This window comes from Pelmatolapia mariae, linkage group LG12 (assembly GCF_036321145.2).
Source record: "Pelmatolapia mariae isolate MD_Pm_ZW linkage group LG12, Pm_UMD_F_2, whole genome shotgun sequence".
Classification (NCBI taxonomy): domain Eukaryota; kingdom Metazoa; phylum Chordata; class Actinopteri; order Cichliformes; family Cichlidae; genus Pelmatolapia; species Pelmatolapia mariae.
In genome coordinates, this window is record NC_086237.1 from 28,837,193 (window position 1) to 28,855,145 (window position 17,953).

At 39.3% G+C, this 17,953-nt stretch overlaps 1 protein-coding gene across 1 annotated transcript in view; it reads right to left on the reverse strand.

Moving 5' to 3' along the window:
- Nucleotides 1-904: 904 nt before the first annotated feature.
- fbxl17 (F-box and leucine-rich repeat protein 17) overlaps nt 905-17,953 on the reverse strand; it is a 227,464-nt gene continuing 210,415 nt past the window's right edge. The window contains exon 11 of the mRNA XM_063490430.1: nt 905-3,317. Within this exon, the coding sequence (XP_063346500.1) occupies nt 3,180-3,317 (138 nt within the window). The 3' untranslated portion in view covers nt 905-3,179. The remainder of the gene's footprint in view (nt 3,318-17,953) is intronic.

The window sequence follows — 17,953 nt, forward strand, 5'->3', positions numbered from 1 at the left end:
AGCCAACAACAATCTTGAAAAATCTTCAGAAAGGCTGGAGAACTAGTGCTCAAGGCCACTTCAAACAAAAAAACAAAAAAAATCAAAAGACTTTTGCACAGTACTGTCTTTTCAACACAACAAAAACAAAAGGTAAACAAAACCTGATAAAACAGCTCCCTATGTGTTTATTCAGATTATGAAAAGTCATTTAGCTGATAATCAAGTGAACTGAGCCTCAAGTTGATACAAATTGTGTTGACAACACAAATAATCCATCTGGGAAGAACCAGCCTTTGTATCCTTTTTGATGCTATCTCCGGTGTTTAATCACTGAACACGAAACACACTGAACAGTAAAACAGGCCTTTATAAGAGGGGGACATATTGAGTGACATCTTCTTAGCTCTTTGAGTCCTTTGCTGTCCTGCTGGGCAGCAAGCTGATGCATCCTCACTTTGTCTCAGATGTAAAAATTCTGTCCAAAGTGCCGAACTTGAAAGTCTATCCCAATGGAAATGCAGGTTTATTATTTGTTCTGGTGCTCAGTAGAAAAGAAATGATCGATGCACAGTTTAGGGTTGAAAACATCTTTATTTCTAAAAATACAGAGGCTTTGGTATGTCATACTCATACATTCCAAGGCCTTAGGTTCCAAAGAAAAACATGCTAGTATCCCTATTTGCATTTTACCTCAGAATGCAGTTTGTGTTCAATTTCACCATTCTAGCATTATAAATAGTATGCCCTCTTTGTTGATATGCAACTCATATAATAAAAGGTCTGGAAATCTTGATGGAAAAAAATGTTTAAGTGCTCAACAGATGTTGTAAAATGAGCGGAAAAGTGTTCCACTGGCGTTCTGAATATTCCTCTCCTGACTCAATTCCAGACATACAGAAAGAAATGAGGGGGGGAAAAAAGCTTGAAGTAGTAGTGTTTTATTCATCTTTATGTAAATCCAGTCATTTACGGTTGCCTTAACAAATCAGGAATCAAGTGTGTCAACATCTAGCAGAGAAGGAAGTGCATATGGGGATTACAAAAGAACAGAAATAGAACAAAAGCAGATCGAGGGAGAAACCCTCCGTCGGTTAAAGTCTACAAATCCTGACACGAATAAAATGAACGTGTTTTTAATTGTCTGAATTCTCTATGTGCTGTTGAAAGTTTACAGTAATACTCTAAATTCTAACTTCAGTAAGCTATTGTTCATATCAGAGTGACATGGAGGCTGAGCCCCGAGCTGCTTCACACCATAGAAAAATATTTGCATTTTTAAATGTACATTGCTGAATTTCTAAAGAATGGATGAAAACGATGATTCTCACCTTGCAACTTCTACTCACTCTGGTGTTAGGCCCAAGCCAGTTTTTTCTTTTCTTTGCATCCTACACAACTAAGAAAGAGAAACTGCTCGTTGCTACATAGCAAATGTTACAAGTATATGCTCAAACCAATATTCCGATAAGTAAACCCCACACAGTATTTATTTATATTTATATATATATGTATATATATATATATATGTATATATGAAATCAAATACACTTCCAAAAAAGTTGAGATGCTAAGTGAAACATTTAAAATAGAACTAAGACATTGTATCAAATGTTGAAATTGAGAAATTATGCTGTATATTGAAAAATATATTACGACTTTGAATTTCATGCCAAATTGGCAGACCTGGCTTGCAGACAGATCAGTCAGCAGACACACTCTGACTACGAAGCCATGCTGTTGCAATATATGCAGAAAATGGTTTGTCATTGTCTTGCTGAAATAAGCAAGGCATTCACTGAAAAGTCCTTGTTGGGATGGCACATGTTGCTGGAAAAACTTGCATATATTCAGCATTTAAAGTGACTTCAGAGGGGTGTAAGCACCATACCATGTGCACTAATGCATTCTTATATAATCGGAGGATTTTGGCTATTAAACTATGCACTAATGAGCCAAAAGTGTGGGCTACATTCTGTTTCCCAAATCTCAACTTTTCCCTCCCCCTACTGATACCCAATTCAAAATGAGCATTTCTCAGTTACAACATTTAATGTGTTGACTTGTCTTTTTTTTTCCAATAAAATCTAATATAATTTCTATAATTGGATGGCATTTGCTAACCACTTAAGGCTTAACACTTTTTCTTAATTATCATGATGACTGTGGTTAATATTCTTATAATATGGCCCATCATTTTTGGGTAAAGGCAACTGCTATTTCAAGCACTGTTAAATTTCTCAACATAATGCTCAGTCAATGATAAATCCGTGCACGGAAAAAGAGCACACTTGATTCCAGGTAAAATGGATGCCAATTTCATCTTCACATTTCAAAATGCTCCATATCCTGCTGAGACAGTAAGGTCACGATCTCACTGCAAACATGCACATTTCAATGCTTTCTTCTTGCCATAAATTTTCCACAGTTCTGACTTCTTCTGGACTGAATCTTCCTTTTGTATGATAACAATGTGCATACTGAATCACTGCAAAGAGCTCTGTCCTTGCCAAAAATCTCACCACGTGTACTTGTACAAGTCTGCAGGCGCTTTTAATACTGTACTGAACATCCAAGAACGAAAAAAAAAGTTTCAAGTGGACAAAATAAACGTAACTAATTTCAAACAACCTTAAGTGAGGTCTGAGGTCCTGGCCGTTCAGTTGTTGTCTGCTCTGAGGCAGTAAGATGATGCCTCCTGGGGCGACAGAGGTGCAGTGCTGTAGATCACCAGTTTTGGTTGGTGAATTAATTTTTCTGTTTTGAAGTTATTTCACTAAAATAATTCTGCTCCAATGGTTTCTGAATGTTTATTGTTTGAATCTTTTTATTCAAGACCAAAGCTTTAGCCTTGCAACTTTACCTCTAATCACCCCACCACGATACAGAGAAGTGAAACGGTATGAGGAGTGATACTCCTTACCTTTACCTAGAGCAGATATCACTACATCGCCTGACTGAATTGTAAAATCTCATACTGAAGAGATTTGCTTCAAATAAAACTGATGGACTCAGACTTTGTGTCTGTGAGTGTGTAGCTACATGTTCACATGCATGTTTGAACAGTCAATGAGAAGCAAACATGACTGAGCTTCGCATTTTGTGTGTGTATACAAAAAAGGGCCTTTGTATAGCAAATGTGTTTTATGTGCTTATGTGTGCGTGTGTTTGTTGAGCGTGTCTGTGTGATCCAGCAGTAGCTACGAAGTGTTCGATGTGTTGGGACTCCAGCCCATTTGATAAGCTCTCTCCAGGGTTCTCTTGCAGTCCTGCATCACTGTGCTGAACACAATGTGAGGGTACTGGACCACCAGCCTCTCCACTGTCTCCTCGTTGACCTGCAAATACGAACACAAAGACATACGCTGTTAACATATGATCGTGTTTTGTTTTAGCTTTAGACCTTCTAACACTTTTTTTCCTAACTACTGTTGCTTCTATCAATCTTACATTTTTAAAGTTCCAGTTTAAGGAGCCAGCTTATGTTTGAGCACATCACCGAAATAATAAAGAGTCAAAGTCCAACACAAAAATTTTAGTATTTGAATTCTGTCTATTCAGATGGTGGTGGGTTTATAGTTGTTTTTACACCAAGGGTGGGGAACTCCAGGCCTTGAGGGCCAGTGTCCTGCAGGTTTTAGATATCACCCTGGGTCAACACACCTGAATCAAATGATTAGTTCATTACCAGGCCTCTGGAGAACTTCAAGACATGTTGAGGAGGTAATTTAGCCATTTAAATCAGCTGGACATGTCTAAAACCTGCAGGACAGCAGCCCTTGAGGCCTGGAGTTCCCCCACCCATGCTTTACACAGTAGTAGGATGGATGCTACAGTTCTTGACATCATCCTTAGTTGTAATATTAGTGAAGTTTAGTCTGCTATGATGGCTGGAACAGAAAGACCTTAGAGAAATGCTTCTTTTGCCTAACTTAGTATGCAATATGATAAAAACCTTGGATAAACGAAATGTAAATGTGCACTGCGTCATTTTTTTCCTTCTCCTTTTCAAAATGCTACTAAAGACATTCACTAGCCCATGGGATCTAAGTCCACCTTAATGATATGTTCGTAGTTTTATTAGTGAAAGAAAACAGGAGAAGTCGTAGATATGTAGAATAGCTTTTGTTTGCAGCACTAATGTCTTTGAATATTTCCATTCAATCACTTAATAATGTATTTTCAGTGGCAGTGATGGAGGATAAAAAAAGTATAGTCCTCCTGTCTAAAAATATATGCTTACAGGCTTCAGGAAAAACAAGTCACATCAAATGGATTCATTTTGAAGTTACTGAAGAAGTGACGTACAAACATTTCCTCAGACAGTATTTCTTTTCTAGCCTAAAAAAAGAAAATATCCTGTGACTGGCAGTTCTCTGGGTGAAAATGCCGTGATGATGCCAGAGGTCAGAATGCTTCAAGCTGATAGGAGGCCAACAGTAATTTAAATAAGCATTTGTTACAACCAAAGTAAGCAGAAGAGTATCTTTGAACACACAACACGTGGAACCTTAAAGCAGATGGGCTACAGCAGCAGAAGATTACACCGGGTGCCACTCCAATCAGCTAAGAATGAGTAACTGAGGCTACTATTCACACGCGCTCACTAAAATTGACCAACAGAATAGTGAAAATGTTGCCTGGTCTGATGAGTCTTGATTTCTGCTGCGATATTGAGATGGTAGGGTCAGAATTTGGCATAAACAACATGAAAGCATGGATCTATTCTGCCTTGTATCAGTGGTTCACGCTGGCAGCGGTGGCGTAACTGTGTGGGTACAATTTGGGCCTCTTAGTACCAACTGAACACTGTTTAAAAACCACAGCCTACCCGAGTAGGTTGCTGACAATGTCCATCATTTATGACTACAGTGTACCCAGGCTACAATTTTGGATGTGCAGCCATCAAATCTGCAGCAACCGTGTGATGCCTTCATGTCAATATTCCCCCAAATTTCTGATAAAGGTCCAACCTGATACTAGTGAGATATAAGCAAGTGTATTTTTCTACAGATTCAGTGCAGCAGACTTTGTTCCGGTTGTTTTCAGTTTGTTTTCAGTTAAAAGCAAGTGATTTGCAAAAGGATTATAGAATTTCCTCCATGGACAGGAGGAAGAAGAGGAAAAAAAAACTGTGTATAATATAAATACATTTAAGCTATAAAATGATAAACAGTAATGACAAATTTTGACTATTGTCCAGGCTTATGTCCAGGCTGGAGGTGCCATGATTTGTGCGATCACTCACCCCATTTCAGAATAGATTTCCAGGAGGTTGTTGAAATATTCTTTAAAATAAAAGCTTACAAGGATATACATTTAACAGAAATATGGTTTTAGGTCCAATAAACTATTAAATTGATTAAATAAAAATATGGTTAATGACCTAATTAAGACTAGCAGAAACCCTGCTTGGCCTCTTAGTGCCCTGTACAAATTGTGTACTGAACTACTATGAACGATAGCTGATTCTGTAGGAGCATGCCGTGTGCATGCTCATATGCACATACAGCTAGACTGTCGTTATGGGTGAAGCACCAGTGGACAGCTGAGATCACCAGGCTAATAAGGCCCTCATGTTCTCAGAGGACAAGAAAGACAAGGAGCTAATAGCTACTCCAGCACTTCTCTGCCAGTCTAACACTGTCGGGCCACTTAGAGCCAAGAGTGAGAAAGCCTGAGAATATGACAAAGAACAGAGGCACAGTAACCCTAGAGACCTTGAGGGGTTAACCACAACCCACCCAGAACCAACCCCCCCTACCCACCCGTGAGCATGACACTTTCCAGGGGAAATCATGTATAAACACTTACACACATGTTGACGACACAGTCATCTGATGTTGCCAAAGCAGTGACAAAACAAGTTTCACAGTTTTCCTGAGCTTAATGGCCAAACGCCCGTTGGTTTCTGTGTTTAGTGTCACAAGAGTCTTGCATCGTCAGAGTTCCCTGACTCTTGCTTGGGTTATGATCTCTTCTGGGTGTCATTATATCTGTCTAATTCATTCCTTTTCTTCATTGAATACAAACTTCTTAAGCAGTGGAAATCAGCAATTTATAGTGACAAAACAATGGAAAGACAAATGCAAGACAGACAGAGTTAATTTATTTCTCTAAATCTGCTGAAGAGAATGCATGAGCCGGGAGACCACCAATGTCTCCTGGTTCACAGAAGGTAGATGGAAACTCTGAATAAAACAAGTAAATCCAATAAGACTAAAAGGCAACAACATCCTGTTAGTCTTCCCTTTGACTGCCAAAGTACAAACAAGCGAGCTGAAGTTAAGGTGCTTGATGCCAAAACCCAGAGTCTTTTAGGAAAGCAGTGTTACAAGAATAATGTAATAAAATCACAACAAGCACAGGGTCAAAAAGGAATTCTTAATGCCATCTCTCTTTTTTCTTGGTGGTGGTGGTGGTGGTGGGGGGGGGACGACTTCATGTTAAATGCTCAAGATGCCTACTCTCAGTTCTCTCTTTTCACTCAGTGTTGAAGAGAAAGACAATAACAAACAGTAGAAGATGTTGTAATTTTAAATAACTCTCTGAGCTCCAATTCTGGAAAAACACTTTGAATCATCAGCAGGCAAACAAATGAGAGACGAGAAATGGAAATGAGAAAGTTCCAGCAACTCATTCACCGTTGTGATCAGTGATACTTTAGTAAAGCTGAGTCTTTAATAAAACAGTGTTTCAGGATATTGCTTTAAAGAATTCCCATTATTATAAGATATTATATTCCAATTGCTACGCAAATCATCACATATCCTCAAGTACTGTGAAAGATAAAAGCGAACAAGTGAAGCGTTGCCGTGGAGTATACATCGAGGCATGAAAGGGGATAACAATCAAAGAGTTCCTGCAGATGTCTGAATATCTCAGTATTTTTCTACATGAGAATTGCTGGCTGGGCCATAAGTTACCCTCACAAGGCCTTTTATGGTATGTTTTTGGATGTGTTTCAGGCCACCTGTTTTTATGCACATTTTGAATGTGTCACAAAAAAAATCAGGGTGGAAATCACCCTTTCCCTTTTCTCCTAGTTACACTTGCACACTTGTAGCTATTTAAGTTGTTGTGATGTATAATGACCAGACTGAATACACAATGTTTTGATTAGGGGTTGGTAGAGGTCATACCATCTGTTGCAGGACTCCCCATCCTCTTTGTACCTGGATATGGTCCTTTATGACTTCGCTTTGGTTTGCCTGAAATGCTTTTAATTACACGATCCAAGACTGTCCTCTTCATCTGCAGGGATTTAATAGCATCTAACGAAAACATATGGTTGGATGTGCCCACTTTGTCATATAGTCACAAAAGTAGTGACTGGAAAAATACATTATATTGAATTTTGTTTTGCAGCTTTTGAAAGATTGATAAAAAAAAAAAATCTGCTTTGCCATTTGGATGGAAACTTGCTTAATCATGTCAGATTCTCACACAAGCTCCTATAACTAGTAGGTACTTATGGTTTTGGGAGACTAGGCCGGTTCTAGCTATAGGCAGATGTGGGATCAGCCAACCCAAACTGACGAAAGTAATGAAAAATTAGTCATATTTTTTCAGCCAATAGAAAAGCACCAAAGAAAGCATGAGTAATGTGCAAACTGCCTAAGGCCCGCTTCCAAAGTCTCCCCTTGTACCGCCTCTTAACGTGATCAGAGGCACAAACACACAGAGGTCAGAAGAAGCAGACAGCTGTGTCTCTCGGAGGCTGCACAGGTGTCCAACTATGAACTCAGAGCAACAAGTGAACTACACCAAAATGGTCCCACTGCTTGTGAGGCAATCACACACACTCTGGTTAAAGGTGTTGTGAAGCTTTCTCTCCCTCCTTTGGTTTAGGCTATCACGTGTAATATAAGGATAGATAATTACTGACATGTTTTGGTCTGTGAAAACATTGCTTCTGTGAAATCCTTGGGAGACTAAACTACTTCCATCTTTTTTGACTGACTGTACTGTGAGAGTAGCTGCTGCTGTGAGTATGGAAGTTCCTTTAGATGAATGTTATGTGCTTTATAATATTCTTGAGTATTTTTATGTAAGGACTAGTTTGAGCCTCACAGTATAGAAATCAGCTCTAATTGAGCACGTTTAGTGGCAGACTGGCCATCGGAAGTACCTGGAATGTATCCTGGTGAGCTAAAGGTCATTTTGGCCTGCTGCAAATAAGCTGATGAACTTTTCAGAATCCACATCAAGCGTGACTCTGTCGCCCACTCTCAGAGCCTGTCTCCTCTTGCTATAGTGTATCCATTATGTACGCACTGCAAAGACTTACCCAAATGCACACATGCAGCTTACCCTTCTCCCTTACTGTTTCTGCAAGACATGCAACGTCTATCTGCTGCTCTAAACATAATGTTAGAGAACTCACAGGAAAGGTGGAGAAGATAGGGAGAGAGAACACTAGGCAGATCGTCTGAGCATGTCTGAATTGCTGTAGTTTTTGTTTCGTTTCAGCGCGTATGTGTCTTTTAGGAATTTTCATTATTTTGCTCAGTGCTTGAATATAAATATTTTCATTTGAAAGTTTGACCTCAGTCTATATCTTATTCAGTAATCATGAGCTGCAAGCTACTTCTTTTGGATGCCAGTGTCTAGCTCTGCATATCAGACTGTATTCTGACTGGTGCACCGATATAGCCGTAGCAGACATCGAAAGCTCAGGTTCAGACAGCTTTGTCTCGTCGCCCCAAAGTTTTGCTTTTGTAGTCTGGAGAACTTTCAGATACATATAGTGGACAAGTTTCATCTGTAGGGGTTTTGCATCTTTCCTGCAGTAATTAAGACAACCATAGTATTTAAAAATAAAATGTTGGTTTTTATAATACTTATAAAAATCTTTATTGTCCATAAATAATACCTAGTTCTTTTTCATTTTTCTCTAACCCATCTCCCACACTCTTTTTTAGTTTAACTAATCCAAAACTAGAAAAGCAAATAGCTTACTGATAGCACTATTATTTGTCTTTTGCTAAGACATCCAATAGCATCGTTAAAGTGAATTCTTTTAGTCGTGTAGACAAAATGTGGTGACAATAGTACATAACACATGGGGTTCGCCTAAATGGCCTGAGATTGATTCAAATTCCTGGCCTGAATTATTTATTTCAATCCAACCTTGAGCTCTTTTATTTCTCAGAAGAGATCCTGAAATGTATATCCAATCTAGAGGGTGAGACATTATACATTAAAATTTATTTTAGTAAATATGAAACTTATACCCCAACTATTTTCATTTTGTATTACTGCATCTGCAACGGCACTATATATAGCAGGATTTATTATCACTATTTTGACAGACTCAAACTTTTTATAAAGTCAACACTTTTAGAGAGGATTCTCTGTGTGTACTGTATGTAGAAGAACCATACAGATCCCTGCTCTTCTTTAGCCTGTGGGAATCATCACACTGCTGCTGCATATGACTTGAAACAAATAAATATTCTTCACTGTAGTGTGGTAATGATGTTTATTATGTTTTTGTGAGTGATCATGTACAAACCACTCAAAGCAGTGGCGTCCAGGGTGCTACTTGGCTTATGCTCATAATATACAAGCACTGCAGGCCTGGCAAGTAAGTATAAAGTAAGTATAATAATGAAGAAACAAACATAATGATTTAACAGCTGTCTCCTTTTCCTATTTTGAAATTTGATTCAGGCGTCATGTCTGGGATCCTTTTAACAAATTCTCCAGCTGGCTCCAAAAAACACAAGCATAGACTTTACTATAATTTTAAATTACATATCTTGCTTTAATGTAAGGTCATTCATTGTCTTTATTAAGTGGACACAGTGAAATGAGAGAGAAGTCGAGAGATGGAACAAAGGTTTAAAAGATCGAAACCCCCACACACCCTCCCACTCGCAGACAAACACCTGCAGTTTGCCTGCAAAGATGGCAGGGACTTCACAGAGAACAAAAAACAAGAGAAGAAAAGCTTAACCAAGGCCTCCAAAGATACAGAGAGAAGTTAAGTTTGTTATGACATATGGCTGAGCCTCATTAACAGATAAAATGACAACCCCCTGATTGCCTTCATAACATATTATGCTGTATTCTTGAAAAGAGAATGAAACATTCCCTAGCTCGTTAATCAGGGCTTAATTACAATTAAAACAGATCTAAAGAATAGACCTGTCACGCTGATGGGAGGCCATAACATTCATTAATGCTAATTTAGTGCAGCTCCACTTGCTCAGCAAACATGGCACACACAACACGGCTCCCAATCAAAATGCTGAATCATTTCCTAATTGCTGGTTGTGGCAATGCTAAATGTTTGAGCTTCAACAAGATTGCTTTGATGGAAATCATGAAAACACTCGCTATTGTCCTGACCTGGGTTCTTCTTCTTTTTTTCCCCCACTGTCACATACAATAGGGCACGAAATAACCGCAATTCAAATATTTTACTTTGTGATGAATGGCCGATGTTTCTTTTTCTTTTGGACATTAAAGACAGTACACGTTTTATGTTGATATAATGCAACAGAGAGATTCCTTGTCCTGGTTTTGAGATTTATTCTATTAATTTGCAGGTTGGAGCCTACGCTGTGGACCAAAAAAATCCACTGACTTGGCCGTTCATACATCATAGCATCTATTAATTTTCTTCCCTTGCAGTAGCCTGGCAGCAAGCCTTACTGTAAGATCTTTCTGCCTACAAACGACAGCCATCTGTAAAGAAACCCTGTCACAGCAAATACCCAGAGTTCACGGATACAGTCCTCCTCTTTTCAGCTTGAACAATGTTGTGTGCCCTTTGCACAGCTGTGAGTTATGTGAAATGAGATGTGATGACATCACCACACCTGCTTGGTATTTGCAGCTCAAAGCTGAAGTTTGACATGAAGGTCAGACCATATGCTGTAGGTAACTGGCAGGTACAGAGGGGAGTCCTCTGGTTACAATTGTGCCACTGACTTCTAACCAGCCATTCAGCTGCTTCCTCTCTGACTGGGTAATATAGTGCTTAATGATATTTTGTTGCTTGGCAACATAAACTTAAAAATGCTATCAGACGATGGGGCCTGTAGTGACTGGAATGGTGCTTTAGATATATGGCTCTTTGAGGGAGTTTCTTCTCTTTTTTTTTAGCCCATGCAGGCCTGATCCACTGTACTGTACAGTACAACCCCACCGTCGAACCTGCTGCCAAGTCTGTAGGAGAGCCATATGATAGAGCAGATCGCTATTCACTGATGATTCTAATCTTTGAGAAGCATCTGGGAGAGCAGCCACAGCTATCTGGAGCAAAGCCTATACTTATGATATTTTCCCCCATTTTAACTTCAAAGATGCTGCCCTCTAGATCTAAGTGCGGTGTAATTCACCCTGATGGGAAATGCGCTGCTGTCAGGGTTTACAAGAGGGTGAGGGAGATGAGGGAAAAACAAAAAGATGTATGTCTGATATGTCGTTCGGCAAAGAGCACCTTTTATGTGAACATGCTGCGCAGTAAATGAGATTGCGTTGTGGGGTTGAATGTGCAAGTGCACACTGACAACTGCTTGTCTACTTTTACATGAGATGGCTGAATGTAAGCGACAGTAAGTTGTCAAGCTGACCTCTTGCTCTCTCTTGGAGTGCTCTTATGTGCTTTCTTCCTGCGAGCCCTCTCTTTTTTAAAGACTAATCCGCTGATGCAAAATGCACTCTATCACCACGTAAAATATGCATTTACCGCAAACACTGGGCCCTCTCTTGGTAAGCAGCACAGTAAAATCTGTCGTAAAGATGACTAATGCTGCAGCCGTTCACATTCTCAGATGGAAAAAGAAGAATGAGGTTGTAAATCGATAATCAGATACACAAACATGAAGATGCATATCGTATTAGACCGTCATGGTGAGAACACACTCTTCGTGGTTCTAGCAATCAGGCGAGGGAAATGGAATAAACGGTGTAATCCACAGAGCGCTGTTTTGTTCGTAGCAACGTGACCCTGAGAAAGAAACAGAACACTGACGGTTGATATTGAACAATAATTTAAACGAATGTGCAGCGGAGATTTTAGAGAAAAGATATGTTCCACGGTCCTTTTTATATTACAAAAATGTTTCTTCCCAAAAATGGCCCCGCTATTTTATTCCCTTTTTGTTTTCAATAAATTCAGCACAGGTCTGCAGGGCTCTTTTCTTTGTCTCATCTCTCCCCATTTTCTTTGGCCATGTGGCAGCCATTGCTAGTTCCTGGCCCATAAAGAGAGACAAATACCCCCCGTTCCCTGTCTGTTCCTATGTAGACAGTGTATCAGTCAACCAGTAAATACATTTGGGGTAAATGTTTAAAAAGCCTGTTTGAGCAGCAGAAGAATGCAGTGCATCAGGTCTTAGTAAAACACAGCTTAAATGAGTCTGGATTTAAACAGGTCAGATTTATAGCCTTCTTTAAACCGCTCAGAGGAAAAGCCCCCGTTGTAAAGTTTCCAAACGAGTAACTGGACAACTGAACAATAGTTCACCATCTCTGATAAGGAGGGAGTGGGGAATGTATGGGAAAAACAAGAAAGCAACAAACTAGGAGATGCAGGAGCAGAGAGAGAAAAAAGAGATCCCCATAAACTTATTCTGAAGGATTCAATATTTCTAAATGAACTATTGATGCATTGGCTCAGAAGCTTAAAGGAACATACTTCTGACCAAAGAAGGCCTGAGTTCAAATATTTTGATTTTGTCTCAAAAAGCCAAGCAAGCCTTGCTGAAATCTGCAGCGCTTGGCTCTGAACGTGCGTTTAAAAACCAGGTCAGGCACTGCTTGCGACAACTAAGGTCTGGTCCTCCTCATCCCTGCACAATATCAGACAGCAGCAGAACTCAAAAGCAGGGTGTCAGTACAAACACTCACACACGCACACACAAAGAAGAATGGGGGCTCAACTGAACAGGGTCAGAGAAAGAGGTTCTGGAGGCCAGATTCTTAAACCCCACACTCCATCACGCGTGACAAAGGTAACTAAAGGAATGTGTAAAAGGCTCAGGCCAATCCTTCTTTCCACACCGGCCATCTTATCGCTGCAGACTGGAGGAAAGCATACCCTTGCTCAAAAGGCTTTTTGCAATTTATTAGTCTCAGAAAACAATACATCGAACAATACCATCATGGTTAAATCTATTAGGCCAAATATAATAAAGCTAATTAAAATTTAAGGTGTTTTGTTAATATAGGGTAGTGGCTCTAAAGGTGAAGGCAATCCATACACTCACAATGAATAAGTTTTCCTAACATAGTCGTCTAAAGTAAGATTTAGTTAGTTTTTTTTTGAGGCAAAGAGTTTGCACTTTTTTTTTAAGTTCGGGGAATTAATTAGATTTTACAGCATAGCCAAAAGGTCCACAAAATAGTACTGTTAATTATAAAACTGTAATGCAATATTAATAAGTGTGTCTTAACAGATGGTTCTATTTATGCCAATAAAAAGCATACTTCCCTCACCACAGTGTACAGAGGCAAAATTACAGTGGATTTTTTAGAACAATTAATATCTGACTAAAGTGCAGAATTTCAGCTTTAATTCAAAGACTTCAACAAATATTTTGCATTTGCTGTTTAACAATCAGCCATTTTTGAAAGCCCTCTGCTTTCAAGGGGACAAAAGTAACTGGACAAGTGACTGATAACAGTTTGATGCCGTATGAGGCCTGTTCCCTGTTCTGGTATTCCGTGACAAATTAAGGAGATAAAAGATCTGGAGTTGCTTCCAAGTGTTGAACTTGGATTTGGTAGCTATTCACTGGAACTTTTAAAAACGAGGCCCAAGAAGATGTTGATGCAAGTGAAGGAGACCATCATTATGCTGAAAAACTAAAATAAACCTATCAGAGTATAATAAAAACTTTAGGAGCCGCCAAATCAACAATGGGGTACATTCTTAAAAAGAAGGAATGTGTTGGCGAGCTCAGCAAAACCAAAAGGCCTGAAAGACCACAGAAGATAACTAAAGTGTTTGATTGCAGAATCCTTTGCTTGCTTAACAAAAACCATCACAACACCGAGCCAAGTTAAAGAAAACCCTCTTTTAACTCAGGAGGTAAGTCTATTAATATCACAGTTTACAATCAAGAGATGCATTCAAAAATATAACTGCACAGAGTTTACAACAAGGGGCAAAACGCTGGTTACACTCAGTGATGTGACTTCTGTCAGGAATATTCTGAAGTGCAGAGGCTTATACTCTCTGCTCAGACTCTGCTCAGGAAAATGACTAGACAGCACTTCGTATTCTTAAGGAGTCGGATCTCAACCCAGTAGATCATTCTTTTCAAGTATTAAGGACAACGGTAATGGCACAGAGACCCATAAATAAGAAGAAACTAAAGGTGGCTACAGTAATGGCCTAGCAGATCATCAGGGAGAAAACAACATTTGTCCCTGGGTTCACTTCAGGGAACCATTCACTGCAAGGATTTTCATCTTTATTAAAAACAAGTATTACAAACAATCCTTCTATTTAAAATCACGCTAGCTTGTTTAATTAGTTCTGAGCCTCTGAAAATGGGGGACCGTTTTTAAAAGGGGCTGTAATTTCTAAACAAGTTACAAAGTTAAACGCTTTGTTTAAAGCCCTTGAAATAAAGCCGAAACTCTGCACTTCAATCACATCTTGATCATTGAATTTGAAATCCACTGTTGTGGTGTACAGATGCAAAATTCAAAAAATATGTCACTGTCCAAAAACATGATGATTTCTTTGGGATAAAGAAAGTTATTGTGACAAACCACATCACATGAGAGCAAACGTTTACAAGAATTTTGCATGAGAGTTGTAGATTAAAAACAGTCCAAATGGCATTATAGAGCATAAAAACATTGCTGGACAAAATTCTCCCCAAAATAATAATAATACTTCTAGTATGGTGCTCTGAAAACAAAACGCTTTCATTACTGGAAATACAATAAAACTCCCAGCTTACCTATTGGACAAACTAAGATTTCTTTTTGGTTTCTAAAATCACAAACAAGCTAATTGGGTACTGGCAAACACACACGAAACACAAATTCCAGAGCGGCTTACTGGAGGTCAAACACTCGCAGAATTCCTTAAAGATAATCACAACAGAGCTACCTTGTTTAATTATTTTGCTTTGCATGACTCCCTTGTTATTCAGAATAAATAAATAAATAAATAACAAGGACAGCTTGACCCTGTCCTTTCGAAGAAAACCATTATACAAAATTCATAGCGACTCTTTAAAGAGCACAAGCAGCAGATTACGTCTGTAAACTGGTCAAAGTCAAAAAGCAGTGGCCAGCACTCAGTGATCTCATTTGAAGGCTGAAGTGTGAATAACACCTACGGCTGGGTTATTATCCTGAATTACTGGCTAATTCCTAATAATGAAATAAAAGCAATACAACTAGAGTCAAGTTCTGTTACACAAAAAGGACAAACAAACATTTTGTATTCAGATTTCAGCCTTTTATTTGATTCTCTGTCAGTAAAAGCATTTTTTATGGTGTAAATCTGTATCTTTGTTCTCAGCTCTAATGTTAAGCAAGCTGTCACAAGAACTCTGCTCCAATAAAAAATATTTATTGGATGTTTTTTCACAGTTACTTGTAAATCTGACAGATGTAATCAATCCCGCTAAAAATTTCGCAAAAGCTTTTTTTTTTTTTTTTTTTTTACTCTTTTTGACCACTCTTACTACAAGCCTCATTTACCCATTCACAAAAAAGCTTTTGTCAATGCCCAAGTACTTTTCTGCTAATACACACACACAGACAGGCAGGACACGCAGACACGCAGCCCCTTCCTTGGCGACAGCCCCACCCCATTCCTCAAACTTGGCTGGATGTATATTAAATTTGAAACGCCGGTGCATTCAGTGATGCTTGTTACATTGTCATTAGCATTAAATAGCCAATCCATAACTAACACAGTCAGACACTGTGCCTGCAGGCTAAAATGTGCTTTGATAACCTACCGTTGCTGCCTCTGTGAGACAATGAGGAAAAAAGAATGTACTGTTAGTTACTGCCCAAACACCTATCACATTTGGCAACTCCGAGTACCCTGAGCAAACCGACTGTTGTCTACTGTCTGCCCATGACTCCATGAGATTATGTTGACCTCAGCTGTAGTGAGTAAACAGCACTGGATGATGGAGGAAGCGGAGGGCGAGGAGACAAAGAGGGAAGACAGACAAGGGGGCTACTTGAATGAACTAATTGAATGAACAAAAGATGTCCGCAGCATCCAAAATTCAAACAACCTTGGTTGTCCTTACTCAGAGAAGGAGGAAAAGGGAGACGAAATAAACAGACAAAAAGATGGGAATGGGGTAAAAAAAACAAATAAATAAAGTAAGGACAAGATAGGGAGAAGGCCAAGATGTGCATGGGGGTGTATGTGTGGCCAGGTGAGGTCAGGTTTACGTGTGTGCTTTGGCTAGATTTTTGTTGAAGGGCAATTCTGAGATTCCCTTGAGCTACTCGGTGAACTCTGTCAGTGTCTCACTTTATTTCACCCTCTCTCCTTCACTGTCCCTTGCTCCTGCCCTTTAGAAACAAGATGAAGGGATGATCAGGAGGCGGCTTCAGTTAAGACCGCCAATCAATACAGCTCTTCTGTGTGGGATGAGACTCCAAGATTACACTGAAAATCACAAATGGCAAATGACTCTTTCAAACTACTTTCCCCACTTTGAACATTCAAGCCTGACCAAAGCCTTCAAAATAGGAACCAGAGAAGCTCCCTATCTTGCACTTGATAGTGTGCACGCAGTGGCTTTCTCCTAATTCCCTTTCGCATTAGAAACCTTTAAACTAAGGATCCCCGCTGTTCACAATAACAACACTCATCAAAGAAAGTTTTACTGAAGTCCCAAACTCTCATTTCCTAAACGAGAGTTAAAATGCCTCCTAACTCTTCACCATACTTCATCTTTGTTTTCTTCAGTCCAAACCTCCAGGCCCTGAACAATTAGGCCCTTGTTTATGTCTGCAAATTGCTGTGCCGTGCCTATCAGTGTATAGTCCCTGGCAGCTGGATGCACCAGTGGAACGACCATATTGATTGGGATGTCTGTTCTTTTAACAAGGTCTGTCTGGTTGCTCTATCTAGGGGTACAGCAGTGTTCATACGTGTTCCCCAAACACCGCTCCACCTCAGTTCAGGTAATGGAAGCACACTTCAAAACTGCTTACACAAAACACTTTTTGGTGGGGCAATTTGTAAAGGGAATACCCAGTACACGCTCGATTGTTTCATATTATCTAATTTTCTTATTATTTTCTCTTGGTTTCTGTCATTTGTGAAATTTTTTGTTTAGCCTTTTAACCACAAGGCCAACCCTCATTTTACTTTCTCTTCTCCTCCCCCTCTTCTCATTATTACTATGATAACTCTAACTTTCTTCACCAGCTGTCCCTGAAGAGGCCAGTAGCAGTCAGTGTCATTATTTTCCATAGTCCAGCTTCATGCTGACTGCATGAGTTTGCTTCTCTCTCTGTTTCACAGCCTTGACTGCCCATTTGTTTTCACTCTAATGAAGTAGTGGAAACGTAGCTGGGGAAGAAAGAAGGGGAAGAACTAGTGAAAAAGGAGAAGGGAAACTAGATGGGGTTAAAAGAGAGGAGGAAAGAGACAAAGCACATGAGAAGTTTAGGGAGTTGACAGAGGAAGAAAGAAGATGAGAAGAAAAAAAAGGGTACATTTGAGCAAGCTGTGAAAATGTTTCTAAAGAAAACATTCCACCGAGTCTGAATAAGATCAAAAATCCCCAAAAGTGAGATATACAGAAAGAAAGAAGGCATAAAATTTAACTCGCTGGCCAGGAGGGCCCATTACAGAAAAAAAGCGACTTAACAGAGATATGAATACAGTGTCGAGATAAGACCACACTGAACAGTACTAGGCGCCGTACAGATCAGTAAAATATTTTTGTTCTTTTTCTTTCCCATGTGATTGGAAACTTTGTTGCGGTTGTCAAAAAAAAAGAAAAAAAGAAGAAGA